Raw genomic sequence first — 13,856 nt, 5'->3', positions numbered from 1 at the left:
GTTGAAGAGATCTCACAATTTTTAGTTCCAACGTGTGATGATTCAAAATAAACTACATCATCTCTTACGTTTGAGTCACGTATCCTCTTTCCTATCGTCAATAAAAGTGAAACATAACTAATGACATTCTTTCGTTTAAAAAATTTTAAGTGTAAAATAATATCCATTAAATATGGATCTTATTGATCAATATCTGTGGACTCTTATAGAAAAATGTCAAAAAACATTTGTAGAGTAAACTTTAATTTTTCTGTAAATTTTCCACCAAATGTTGAAAGAACTTTATTAATATAAAACATAATATTACATGCATTTAGTCAGTTTGACAATTGTGTTACTTTAGCAGGATTGAGTCATACCTACCTTTACATTTCTTTTTTAGATGTTTATGACTACATTGCTTGTAATAGCAAAAACCTGGAGACAAACTACTTGTGAACAGTAGGGAATTGACTCAATAACCACACAATAAGATATCATTGCAGTTTTACCAAGAATGATCTTCTATGCCTGTGATGGCCTGGAAAGGTCTCTGCCTGTGATGGCCTGGAAAGCTGTGTCAGTCAATGAAAAATAGAAACCAAGAATGCTGTTTCAGTATGATCTCATTGATAGAAATAAAAAAGATAGTTACCTACGTATGATATATGCATACATTTTTTAAGGAAACACAAGAAACTTGATAATTACCTTTGAGAACAGGGACTAGTGGAGATAGGAACAGTAAGATAAGCCTTTTACTTCTAGTTTTATATCCTTCTCTATTACAGAATTTTAATTTTCCTATTATATTCATGATTTATGTCAATGATTGTATTATGTCAGAGTAATTATGGGACATTTCTAGTTTCTTCTTTATACTTTTCTGTATTTTGAAAAATTCTAAGACTTGTAAAATTAAAATACATTTCTCTGTTTAATATCAATATTTTAATTAAAATATTTAATAAGGAGGAAATCCAGAATTATTAGCAAAGTCTATGTATAAATATTAAACAACTTTTTAATTTATGGTTTAATAGGGAAATATATAATATATGGTTATCTATGCTATGTCAGTATGAATTTTGAGATATTTTAACTAAACTGTGACTTTTCAGGTAACTTTTTCACTACTGGTGAACTCAGGGCTATAATGCCCTCCATCAACCCCCAAGACACTCTTTCTATCACATCACCCACTTTTTACTTTCAGCACAGCAGTTATCGCTATCTGATATTTTCCTGTTCACTTGATTGCTCCCTTATTGCTGTCTCCCCAACTAGAATATAAGCCTGAAAACTGCAGGATCCTATTTATTCCTAGCACCTAGCTCAATGCTTAGCACTTTCCAGGAGCTCCGTAAATATTTGTTGATTGAGTAATTAAATGAAAGAATGAAATACTAGCCAAATGATTTGAGCAGATAAGAGTATTTAGCAATAAATCATTATCATTATAATCAGAGCTACCATTTAGTAGTTTTTATTGTGTTCTAAGCACTGAACCCTTTACATAGTTTATACATTTAATCCTCTCTCACACCCTTTTATGTAGATACCATCATAATCACCCTTTTATGATTGATACATAATAATCATACATATTCGTGGGGTACAACGTGATATTTCAATGCATGTTTAAACTGTTTAATGATCAAATCAGAGAAGTTAACATATCCATCACTTTGAGAATTTATTATTTCTTTGTGATGAGAATTCAAAACCTTTCTTCTAGCTGTTTTGAAATACACAATACATTATTGTTAACTCTACTCAATAATCACCATTTTGTAGATGAGGAAACTGAGGCTTGCAAAGATCAAGTAGTGAGCAGTGGGCCTGGGATTTGACCAGGCAGGCTGCCTCAGAGGTGCATTCTTAACTGCTGACCCCCTTTAAGCAATTTCTCATTACCGTAATAGTTTTTAAGTATCATTTTCCTAGAAAGCCTTCTCTTCTTCTCTTGCCCTATTTCCAATCCCAAATGATGGAAATTATCTAGCGTGGCTCGTAAACAAGCTGTGCTGGTTATCCAAAATGGAAAGTCTTCTTGAAATTCTAAACTTGTTTCCCTAAAAAAAAGTTTATTTGTTCATTAAGAGTAAAGAAAAAAGTAGGCCAATTCTGACTTTTTAATAAATTAAAAGTTTATGAAGAAAAGCAATATCCTATGCTTTATTACTTTTTATCTTGTCTAAATAGCCTAACTTTACACACAAATGATATTTATAAATTTGTCTAAGGCCCTACTCCAGTTCAGAGGAGAAAAAGATCTAATTTTAGTTTTTAATATTATTTTATTGCCTTTCAAAAAGTATCTTAAACTTTTTATTAATGAGGTAAGGCTAAGGTCTGGTTTTAATTATTTGCAAAAGTTGAAGACATTTTAATTGCCCAGGGCCCTTCCTGCTTTAGCCATTTGCCTATTTGCTTTTCTTTTCATTGGGCTTTCTGGGTTTACAGACTTACGGTCCCCCAACAGGTCTAAAAAAGCTTTTAATTAAAATACTTTGCATTGGGCATGGACTCTCAAATTAGCCACAGTTGCGCTACATTCTGCATGTGCCTGCTTGCCATGTGTGTGTTACCTGCCTGGCACTGAAGCCACTTCAGTTTGCCCTGCTCCCTTTTTCCTGCCCTCCCTGGTCCCCACAGCCCTATTTTTCCCCTCTGAAAATGGATATTACGGTATTGTGTTCTGTGTTGGATTCCTCATAAACCCCATTAGTCCTCATCACATGCACTGAATTATCATATTCATGCAGTTTTGATACTTAATCTATATAATCATTAATAAACCCAGTTTTTCAGGTAGCAAAACAAAAATTTTAAGTTAGATAGCTTTACAAAATTGCACAGAAAATAAGTGGGTATTGGAAGAATCTGCTTCAATGACCTCCTGATCCACAGAGGGCATCATCATATGTGGTTAAAACACACACAAACACACACGCACACACACACACACACACACACACACACACACAAAGAGGCATTCGGGCACTTGGCTTCTGAGCTCCCTGTTCTGAGTGTGGACAGATCTCTAAACATTGTGAGCCTCAGTTTCTTCTTCTGTGGACATGGAATTATAATACTGCACAAGTGATTGGAAATTGCAGAGAGACTGAGCATGTATCCTGTTATTCATCACTCTTTAACTCTCAAGTTGAAAGTTATTACTCTGACCTGAAAGACTAGATACCAAGCTCCTGTTAAACACACTTAGAACCTTTTGAACTGTTTCTTCATAGCTCGTATCCCAGCTATAATCATGTAGTTATTTATAAATTACTTGCTTTAACATCCATCTGCCCCGTTAGACTCTGAGCTCTTTGAAGGAGGTGGCTGTGTCCACCTTACTCCCTGTCTTACACAGTAGTAGAGCAATACCTCCCTGGCCAAGTGCCTAGTCTGTACTCAAAGTGTGTAAGAAGAAACACGTAAATGACTGTGAACGGACTTTGTAAACTCTTACACACTGTTCATGATGAAAGATATAAATAGCATATTTACTAGGTATTAGTAACATATTACTCCCTACTGGGCAGAGCATTTAACATGTTACATGCATTGTTTCATGTACTCTAACAAAAAAATGCCATGACTTCAGTACTATTAGTATCCCAGTCTTCTGAATGAAGAGATGAAATTTAGAAAGGTTAAGTACCTTGTCTAAAATAATACTGCTGTACAAAATCAGCCTTTTTTGTATTGGATGCATTCTTTTTTTTTTTTTTTTTTTTTTTTTTTTTTTTTTTGAGACGGAGTTTCGCTCTCGTTACCCAGGCTGGAGTGCAATGGCGCGATCTCGGCTCACCGCAACCTCTGCCTCCTGGGCTCAGGCAATTCTCCTGCCTCAGCCTCCTAAGTAGCTGGGATTACAGGCACGCACCACCATGCCCAGCTAGTTTTTTGTATTTTTAGTAGAGACGGGGTTTCACTCTGTTGACCAGGATGGTCTTGATCTCTCGACCTCGTGATCCACCCGCCTTGGCCTCCCAAAGTGCTGGGATTACAGGCTGAGCCACCGCGCCCGGCCTGGATGCATTCTTAATAACAATGCACATATACTACAATGAAAAGTAATCCAATTCAAGGTCTGGACTTTTGGTACCAGCTTTAATTCTGATTTGATTGTTGATAATAGATGTAAGTCTTGAGCATGACCCCTCAGTGATTAGACTTAAAAATTCAGCAGGTTTTTCTGGTTAAGCTTTGAAACCGTGCAAACTTAAATGACAATAATAATTAGAACACTGAATCTTGAGACAAAAATGAATATTTATTTTTCTAAAAGACAATTAGAGAGTAGACCCTCAGGTTTTACAATCTAACTACAAAGGCATGTACCCCTCAGTAAAATAGCAAAATAATTAATGGTAACATCTCTGACCTACACCAAGTTCATTTTCTGCAAACTCAAGAAAATGAAATGCCTAGAGCATGACTTTAATCTAATCTTGATTTTTAACCTTATATTATGCATATTGATATCAGCTCTTAAAAGAGCTCCTCTTAGAATTCAAAAGCATGCGTTTCTGCTTGTAGTTTTCTTTTATTAAGATTTTTCTCATTATGGAAACTTCGTCTCTTCTACTTTTTATTTTAGAAACCAAAGTTCTAAATTACTTTTCTTAGTAGATGTTAATTAGGACCCAATTACGGTAGATGCATAGCACAATACACGTTTATAGAGATAATTGTGACAATATGATTATACACAGATTTATTAAAGTGAAGCAGGATTTAAGAATTGGTGTGTTCATTATAATAACAAGTTTAGCGAGTTCTATTAATTAAAGAGACACTAAATAGTGGAATATTCTTATACTTTGTGGAAAATAAAATGTACCAAAATGTGCAAAATTTCTAAAAATAAACATTAATTTAAATGTGCTTTGGTAGATTACTCTTTAAAGAAATTCCATATTAGATAGGATTATGAAATATAGAGTGTCTGTTTTCTGTGTTTTAGGGGATGATAGCATATCAGGTGTGGGTGTATCTTTAATAGACTTTGGGTGTCCACTACTAAGCAAGAGATTCCTCTAAGAAATTTGAAGTATTTAGGAGTTTTAATTTTGTTAATAACTATGAACTGGTTAATGTGTTTATTTTGTCAAATTTTAGTTGGAACTGTGTCAGTATGATTTCTAATATACTCCCTCCTCACAAAAGTTCTATTTAATTTTCGTTTTTCCATAATTTTGGTGAGATTTATCCATTGCCTACAGTGTGCTAAGCTGGGCTCAGCTAATGGAAGTATATACAGTGCCAAATTTGTGGTCTTTCTATAAAGAACATACATTAATTGAGGGGAAACTTGCTCATAGATAAAGAATATGATAAAACATCAGGAAATTATTCTTGTAAAATATTTGAACAGAAAAAATGGGCCCTTATTTGAACATTGAGTTCCCAGGATTGGAAGAGGGAAGAAAGGCCCTGTGCTGGTACAGAACTCCTTCCCAGGCCCACACCATGTCCATGTAGCCCCTCAGTACTCTCAGCGGCCATTTTTCTCTGACAAAATTAACATTTGAAAAATAGTCTAGAATTTGTTCTACTTAGTCACAAAAGGCACAAATGTTGACTATAATAGATTTTTCCAGTTGGTCTGGAATGTGTTATTTTTTCCTATTGTCAGTTGTGAGAGACTAACTTTTATTTACTCCGATTGGATATTTATAAATGGCTCGTAAAAAAAAAATACACATACACACATAGCCAAGTCTATGTGGTGACACTAGGAAATTTCGTGTGCAATCCGAATAGCATCTGTCTGGTACCGTAGCTGTTGAAAGCTTCATCATTTATGTGAACATCAGCGTCTTGTTCATTGTTACCCCTTCTCTCTCATCCCTGACATCCTGGAGTTGCCTAGACCTGTCCAGTCTTCTTCCTTTTTGATTCACACATAAAACTCCCAGGTAGATTTCTCTTAAAATGAAATTCAAACCTTAGTTAGACATATTTGAGTCATTTAATCCAACTTCCCTTCTGACTCATTTCATTTAACAATTCATTCATTTTGCTCAGCAAGGAACTATTATGTGCCTATTCTGTGTCAAGCACTGGGCTAGGTGCTGGCAGTTCAGGGTGACAAAAGCAAACCACTGAGTTTATATCTATTGAATCACACATTAATTAGAGAATCCCATAGACCCGTGTAAAAGTTCAATTCTGACAAGTTCTATGAGGAAGAGTTTATGGAAGGGCCTGTGTTAGAGGAACTTACCTTAATCAGGAAGGTCTGCAAAGACTTGTCTGAGGAAGTGATATGTGAGCTGAGGCATAAAGGCCAAGAAGGAAAGGAAAAGCCTTCATGCAGGAACAGCATGCACAAATAGTCTGGCAGGCAAAAAGAACTGAGACAGCCCATCTGCCAAGAGAGCAGAAAATGAAAGGTGTAAGACACTAAGAAATGTCAGAACATGCAGGGTTTTGTGGGCAATGTTAAGAGCTTTTTGTCTTACTCCTAAGAGCAGCAGGGATGTCATTCAAGAACTTTAAGTGAAGGAAAGAGAATGACTCAATTAGATTTATGTTTGTATAAAACCTCTGTCTGCATTCTGGAGGAGGGATGGCATGGGACACCAGAGAGAGGCTTTGTCACGTGAGAGGCTTTGTCATCATCCAAAAGGAGGAGGATGGCTTGCTTGGATGTCAGTGCTGGTGGAGGAGATGGAAGGAAGCAGACATGGATTAGATATGGAGAGACTGGGGGAAGGTGTCAAGCATGACACCTGGGTTCTGACTTTTCAAGCCAGTTGGATTGTGATTCCAATCATTAGACCAGGTTTCCAGTTTGAAGTGCCTTTGAGACCCTGAAGAGGAGCTGGTAAAGAGGCTACTGGATGTAAGGAATGGAGCTCAGAAGAGAGGCCTAGGCTAAGAAATATAAATTAGGGAGTCACCTGATGTCTGAATCTGCCTGACAGCATCCAGAATAGCTAGCCAGACTGCTGCTTGAACACCTTCAAAATGACAGAAAACTTACCAGCTCAACAACCAGACATGTTTAGAGAAAGAAGACCCTTATATTGGACTCAAAGCTTCCTGAAGTAAATTCTACTCATTAGTTCTGATTCTGCCCTTTAGACAAATGGAATTTCTCTCCTATCTAATAGGGCTTCACGCATTTCAGGAAAACTGATATGGTATATAGCTCCTCACCACTTCAACGTCTACCTCATATCTTCTGTCCAGCAAAAATTCTTTCAGTTCACTTCAGCAATCTAGCCCCTGCCCATATCTTCAGATTTATTTATTACAAATGAAACAGATCCACACACCCATACATACACACACTACATCCAGTCAGACCTAAATATCTGGATCTTGCTGAGTATGGTATATTTTCACAAACCTGTGTGTCTTTTCTTATGCCAATGCATGAGACTGGTTTTTAATCCCCCAATATGTAAAATTATAGCTCTACGGCAGAGGCTAATGAGACCCACTAACTAGCTATAGGAATTTTTGCAAGGAGTAGGTCAGACAGGAGGTGGCCAGTAGCTCATACATGTCCAGGACTGGTGGGCAAATGTGGACTTGCTTATTGGTTCTGTCTTACAAGTCGGTCACAGCAGAAGGCTTTCTAGTTAAGGGCCATCACTCTTCACCTGCCCTGTTAGTCAGAGGATGTTAATTGCAGTCACAAAGAACCCCTCAGTTGTAGTCCAATTAGGAGTTCCTTGGGAAGCCTTTTATGTGGTCATTCAGGGACCTGCATCTAGTGGCTTCCCTGGAGCCCTTAAAGTCCTCCATAAGATCTTCTGCATCTTGTCAGGAGGTGAGGGAATAGAGAGCATAGGGGATTCTGCTGGGGGCTTTAGGGACCAGGAAATGGCTGAAACTTCTCACAGTCCATTAGCCAGAATTCAGTCATATGGGTCCGGCGCAGTGGGTCACACCTGTAATCCCAGCATGTTGGGAGGCTGAGGTGGGCTAATCACCTGAGGTCAGGAGTTGGAGACCAGCCTGGCCAACATGCTGAAACCCCATCTCTACTAAAAATACAAAAATTAGCCAGACATGGTGGTTTGTGGCTGTAGCCCCAGTTGCTCAGGAGGTTGAGGCACAAGAATTGCTTGAACCCAGAAGGCAGAGGTTGCAGTGAGCCGAGAACACGCCACTGCACTCCAGCCTGGGTAACAGAGCAAGCCTCTGTCTCAAAAAGGAAAAAAAAAAAAAAAAAAGAACTCAGGCATGTGGCCCATGTGGTCCATATAACTAACTGCAGGGAATGCGCAGAAACATAATTTAGCTGTGTGTACAGAAAGGCAGGCAGCAGGATTTGGTGAGCACAGCTGCCCTATGCTGAAGGTGACACCGTTTTGCTGTCTTTCTCCCTAAAACCTTCAGGGATTCCTTGTTTCCTACCAAATTTAGAATAGGCTGTTCACATTTTAAGACTCTTTTCAGTATGACCCGAGCCTCTTCTTCCAGCTAAACCAGCCATTTCCTGACTCCCAAGCACACACCCTGCCCTTCCCTTCTTCCATGCCTTTACTCCAGAACTTTCTTCTGCCTAGGGCATCCTGCATCTCTTATTCTTGAAATTGTATCAGTCATTCATGGTCCATGAAGAGGTCACTTACTCTTCTTTCCCAATGGTCTGCCTTACATTGGTGACCTGTGTACTGCTCTTATCCCCGTCTCCAGGCTCCATTTTGTGTCATAGCCTCTAGGAAACGCCTGAGAGAGTACTCAGATAAATATTTGTTCAGTTGAGTTGAATAATTTTATTTAAATTATTTCCTTAAAAAGAAAATAAGATGTATTTTTATAGTAGCTTTTCCTTTTTTTTTTTTTAAGAAACACTTTGTGGTAGTGGTTCTCAAATGATGGCGAGTATAAAAATTACTTGGGGGAACTTATTAAAGGTATTGTGATACCTCCAAGATTTTAATTCTATACATCTTATGTCTCTGATGTTAGGCCCTCATATCTGTGTTTTTAATAAGTGCTGACGAGGGAGGGAGGATTTGGATCCCATGGCACCTGGACTGGATTTTCAGAAAGATTGCAATGTGATGTTGGTCATTACATCCATTAATGGACTGTTATTACCTTCCTTTAACAAAACAGCTCAATTCGTTAATAGAGGAACAGGTAGTGCACGGAACAGTAAAAATCAAGATGTTTGTCATATCGCCTTTGGATCCAAAGTTGTCGGGCCACCTCCACTCTCCGGCAGAAGGAATAACATGAGGATATCCAGCGAGGTAGGAGCAAGGTTTGAAGAGTTTATCTAAGCACAATTGACCTGGTAAGGGAAGACTTTCTTCCCCTTGTAGTGGGAGGGAGGGAGAGACAGGCAGACAGACAGACAGACACGACATGACATGCCAAAAGCAGAAGGCATGAATAAATTTGGAACAGAAATTCTGGATCTTAAGACTTCAAAAGAGTTTCTTTGTGTCACGTCAACATAATTAACATTTTCGAGTATTCTTTTCATTAAATATGTTCACAAAATTTAAAGGCAAATATAAGTGAGCGTGTTTTGCCATCTCCTTCAGAGAAAGAGTTGGATCATAACTAGACACCTTATGATGAACAGATTCTCAAATGTTAGGTTTTTATTTTTAATTTCCTCTGAATTTCTGACATACGCAGTGATTTTTAATTCATCTTCTACCTACTGAAGATGGAGTGTAGCAAATAAGCACATTTTAATTTATGTGTCTAGGAGACTTGCATGTCTTCTTTTTATCTCATTATTTTTCTCTTTCCATTTCTAATTTTCTGTAATAATTTCCCTTTCCCTCACTTCTTAACCTCATTTTCTCTATTTTTTTCTCACTCTTCATTGGTCCAAATATTATTTTGTCTATGTAGCTTCTACAGAAAACAAATGTAGTGGCTGCATTTTAAAATGTACAGATTCATTCTCTATCTTTACAGACAGTGAGATCCGTTGGGTCCAAAAATAACCGATCATGCCAGCCATCCACTGTAGAGAAGTGTGTTAATGGTACAGAAATGTCAGCCTTACTGATATCTGAGTCTGAGGAGCAAGGAAATAAAGAAAACATTCGCCAGATAAAGCAGACTATACCTATTCATGGTAAGAAAGAATCATGCATAAAGATTGATAGCTAGTGAAAATAGTGAGAAATGTTCTTGTTAAGATAAATCAGCCGTTGTGTTCAAGTCTAGATCTTATGTCTAGAGAATTGTCATTTAATAATGAAAAGGGTGGTGGATTTTGAAATATGTTTTAAATTCTCTTATTAGCTTCTAAAATCACTCTATTTTCTCCACTACTTCAAATTGCTATAATACCCTATGTTTTTATTTTATGATAACTGATGCAGAAATAAAATAACATTCCATTATCACTATATTTTGGAAATGCCATGTGCATTTTATGTGTTCTTAGCTTAATTTTATATTTTAATTAATCTCTTCCATTTGTAAAGTACTCTTTCTTTTCTCTCACTGATACAACAACAAAAATAAAATTTTTTAAAGCCCTGTATGTGGAAAAGGATTTTTGTCTCATTTTATAGAGATTTAAAGGCAAGCAAAGAATGTGAAATTTAAGTTCATCTTATTTGATTTAGAAATTATCACTATCACAGAAAATTTCCCTCTCGAAGTAAGAAACTGAGATAAGGAAATTAATAAATAGATATCCAGTCCCAGCTGCCTTGATCAAGTTTTTTAAATGCTGTGAACCGCAGTTTTCTCCTCTGTAAAATGGGAGTGGCATTACTACTGGCACTAATACTAATAATAAATAGCAGGTGTCTCAAAGGGTCATTGTGAGAATTCAAAGGAAAAACCAGTTAAGTGCATAATATTGCACCAAGAAATTCAGCATTCAGGAAATGTTAAATGCTGCTATGATTATTATTATTGCAAAATTAAATCATACTTAAAAATTATTCTCCAGGTTTGACCTCCATTCTCCAGGGCTCCTTTGGAAGCTGCTCTCTAAGCTCTTGTTGAATGTATAGTTATCTACACTTCCTGTTTTAAAGGAAGAATTAGTTTTTCTCTGTTGGCTGTCAATTTCATTTGTTTTAATGTTTTTTAATATACCATGTGGTCTTATTAACATTATTAAAATTACTTTAGCCCTCTATAACAGGAGTCCCCAAACTGCGGCATGCGGCCCCCTGAGGCCATTTATCCGCCCACCACCCCCCTCCGCACTTCAGGAAGGGGCACCTGTTTCATTGGTGGTCAGTGAGAGGAGCACAGTATGTGGTGGCCCTCCAACGGTCTGAGGGACAGTGAACTGGCCCCCTGTGTAAAAAGTTTGGGGACGCCTGCTCTATAACATTATACTACATGAATAGAGTATGTCAATAATTTTGAAAGCCTGATAGGATCCCAAAATTGGAATAAGAATAAATGCCTATTTTCTATGAAGTTGTATTTTTGATACACTTTGTGTCTTCACGTTATGTCAGAATTATACATGAATATTCTCATTATACTGATAATTGTATTTACTGAGTTACTTCAAGCCATATAGCACTTTCTGTTCTGGCTTTTATTCTTTGATATGAAAATGTAGCAGCCAATCTACATATTATGCATCCGCATCCCCCTCAAGAACCATCAGCAGATAAGAATAATAACAGAAGAAGATTATGGTTAAAAAGCACCAGCAGAGAAAGGACAGAGACACCCAGCGGTATGGCACTATTTCAGTCCTATCTTATAGCTGTATACTATTCAGGGCAGTGGAATCTGTCTCTGCAGGTTGTAAATTTCAAAGGATTATGAACCAATCCATTTAAAATATAAATGTCTGTTCTACAAGGATTATGGAAATCAAATTTTCTGCAAAAGAATTGCTTTAGAGCTCTAACGGAGATTTGCTGGATTAAATAGACATAGACGGTACCACGGAAATAAAGGAATTTCTACTTTTACTCTCAAAGACTAAATAAGCTTAAATTATTGTTTTTGAAAAAATGGCCCAAACGTGATAAAAGTTCCCACTAGTAGACTTTACTAAAATTGAACTTTATTATAATTTTTGTGTTTCATTTGTGTCTTTTTAAATTGGGCTCTTTTCAGATTGTTGTTTACACTTGCTGTCTCTCCCTTTGGATTCTTCACCATATGATATACTGCAGGTTAAAATCTGAACTCTTGGCAACCAGTAAAGCACTAGACAAACATGTGGCCATTATAGTTACTGCCTTAAATATTGTATTTGAGGCATGAATATATAGATTAGTATATATTAGTATATATCAGTCTATCCTGGATCCCACCCAGGGTTTTATGCACACATCTTTAGCATAATTTCTCAAAAATATAAGATTGCTGGGTTGGCTGAATTTTAGCCTGCTAGGTTTCACGCTTTTCATAAAAGAGTGGGTAGAAAATTAATTTTGCAATAATGCCTTAATATCCATTTTCTTAACGTGCTGCTGAAAAAAGCTTGGTCAAAAAGAGTCTCATTTATTAAGAATTATAATTTAAAGAAAACTCATTTCACTTTATGTGGAACCCAAGGAAAAAAAAATATAAGATCCTTTAAAAATTTTATGGGTTTTGGCATTTTTTTATCACATATTGTAAAACTTAAGTCGAAAATATCCCTATGCAAGTATCAAAGAATTTTAAGGTGAACTCTATAAAAATGCAGCTTAAAACAGTCTACTGAAAAAAAAAACTGCATTCAATTTATATTGTTACTTCTAATTTGCTTTTAGTCAAATAGTAAAGTATCCCAAAGTAAACCGTTATTCAAAATTTACTTTTTATAAATTTCAAAAGAAGTAATAACATGGAAAATACTTATTTCAATAAAGGCAACTCTTCAGGAAATAATAGGAATGAAGATAAAGCACCAACTCTCCTCACTACTGTGTCCCAGCAAAGAGCAGAGCTGTTGAACTCCATCACTCTAGGACCCCAGTCTCCTGATCAATCAGGTTGGCATCTTCATTACACCATATCTGGTAATAATAAAATATAAATATGGCAAATATTTCAAATCCAGTCATTTTGAAAAGTGGTGATGCAGCCAGTTTGCTAAATGTGTAACTTTTTCTAAGTCTCCTTATTTAACCTCAATTTTATGTCAAACCTTAATGGATGAAAGAGTATTTTTTTTATTTTCAAATTTTAATGGTCATCCTTTTCACAACAAAAGTTTAAAACTGACGTTTGCCCATGACACTGTCACCCTCCCCAAAGATGATCAATTGTTGCATTTCTCCAGTCCTCTTTTAATGGAGATGGTTGGAGCTGAGAGCATTAAGACCAGCAACATATCTTACCTAGCAGGTGTGTGCTACTTTTACAAAGGCAAATTGTTTTTGAGCAAGGGGAAAAAGAAAATAAATGAAAATTGTTTGTGGTTTGTCAGTCTTATTTATGCAATGTTGAAACCTTCATTAAAATGTTAGGTGCAATTAGTGTCTCTAGCATAAATCTGACTGTGTAGAAAAACTAATTAGATGTTTAGGTGATCATTCTTGCATTTATCTTGTTTGCTGCAATATTGTGATTACACAGTAATTTACATATTTTTCTAAGAAAACACACCAAATTATTCATTACAATTGATATGGAAATACTTGAGGTAAAACTGCAAATTCCATAAAAAGCATGTGGCACTGAGATAATTAGAGTTAGTTTGGTGTAAAACACCCTTTTTACTTTGACTTTTTGACAGTTTATAATATGTTTGGCAATCGGTCATACAAATTGTTTAAGTGCATAATGAGGATTCCTAGTATCTTTTCCTCCATTTCCTTCACATGTCCATATACATAATGCAACCTATTGGCTTTTGTAACATTTTTCAGCTCTTGTAAAGCACCTAATTTGCTTGCAAAGGACCTGCCATGTACCCAGCACCATGCAAGAGTTTGCTGACCAAAATAGGGGAG

General features: G+C 36.5%; 1 protein-coding gene across 8 annotated transcripts in view; it reads left to right on the top strand.

Moving 5' to 3' along the window:
• CFAP20DC (CFAP20 domain containing) overlaps window positions 1-13,856 on the top strand; it is a 287,993-nt gene that overhangs the window by 160,849 nt on the left and 113,288 nt on the right. For 3 of the 8 annotated variants that reach the window (XR_012518796.1, XM_010330936.2, XM_003943106.3), the window contains exons 8-11: window positions 9,076-9,212; window positions 9,895-10,057; window positions 11,519-11,638; window positions 12,771-12,893. Coding sequence is in view for 7 of the 8 variants with exons in the window: in XM_010330936.2 (XP_010329238.1) it covers window positions 9,076-9,212; window positions 9,895-10,057; window positions 11,519-11,638; window positions 12,771-12,893 (543 nt within the window). In the remaining variant the exon portion in view is untranslated. Of the gene's footprint in view, window positions 1-9,075; window positions 9,213-9,894; window positions 10,058-11,518; window positions 11,639-12,770; window positions 12,921-13,856 lie in introns of all 8 variants that reach the window. The other 5 variants (XM_074404460.1, XM_074404459.1, XM_074404463.1 and 2 more) reach the window with 3 other exon arrangements.

Source organism: Saimiri boliviensis, chromosome 8, assembly GCF_048565385.1.
Source record: "Saimiri boliviensis isolate mSaiBol1 chromosome 8, mSaiBol1.pri, whole genome shotgun sequence".
In the NCBI taxonomy this organism is placed as follows: Eukaryota; Metazoa; Chordata; class Mammalia; order Primates; family Cebidae; genus Saimiri; species Saimiri boliviensis.
The sequence above is the reverse complement of the archived record's forward strand: the minus strand, read 5'-3'. Positions and strand labels throughout refer to the sequence as shown.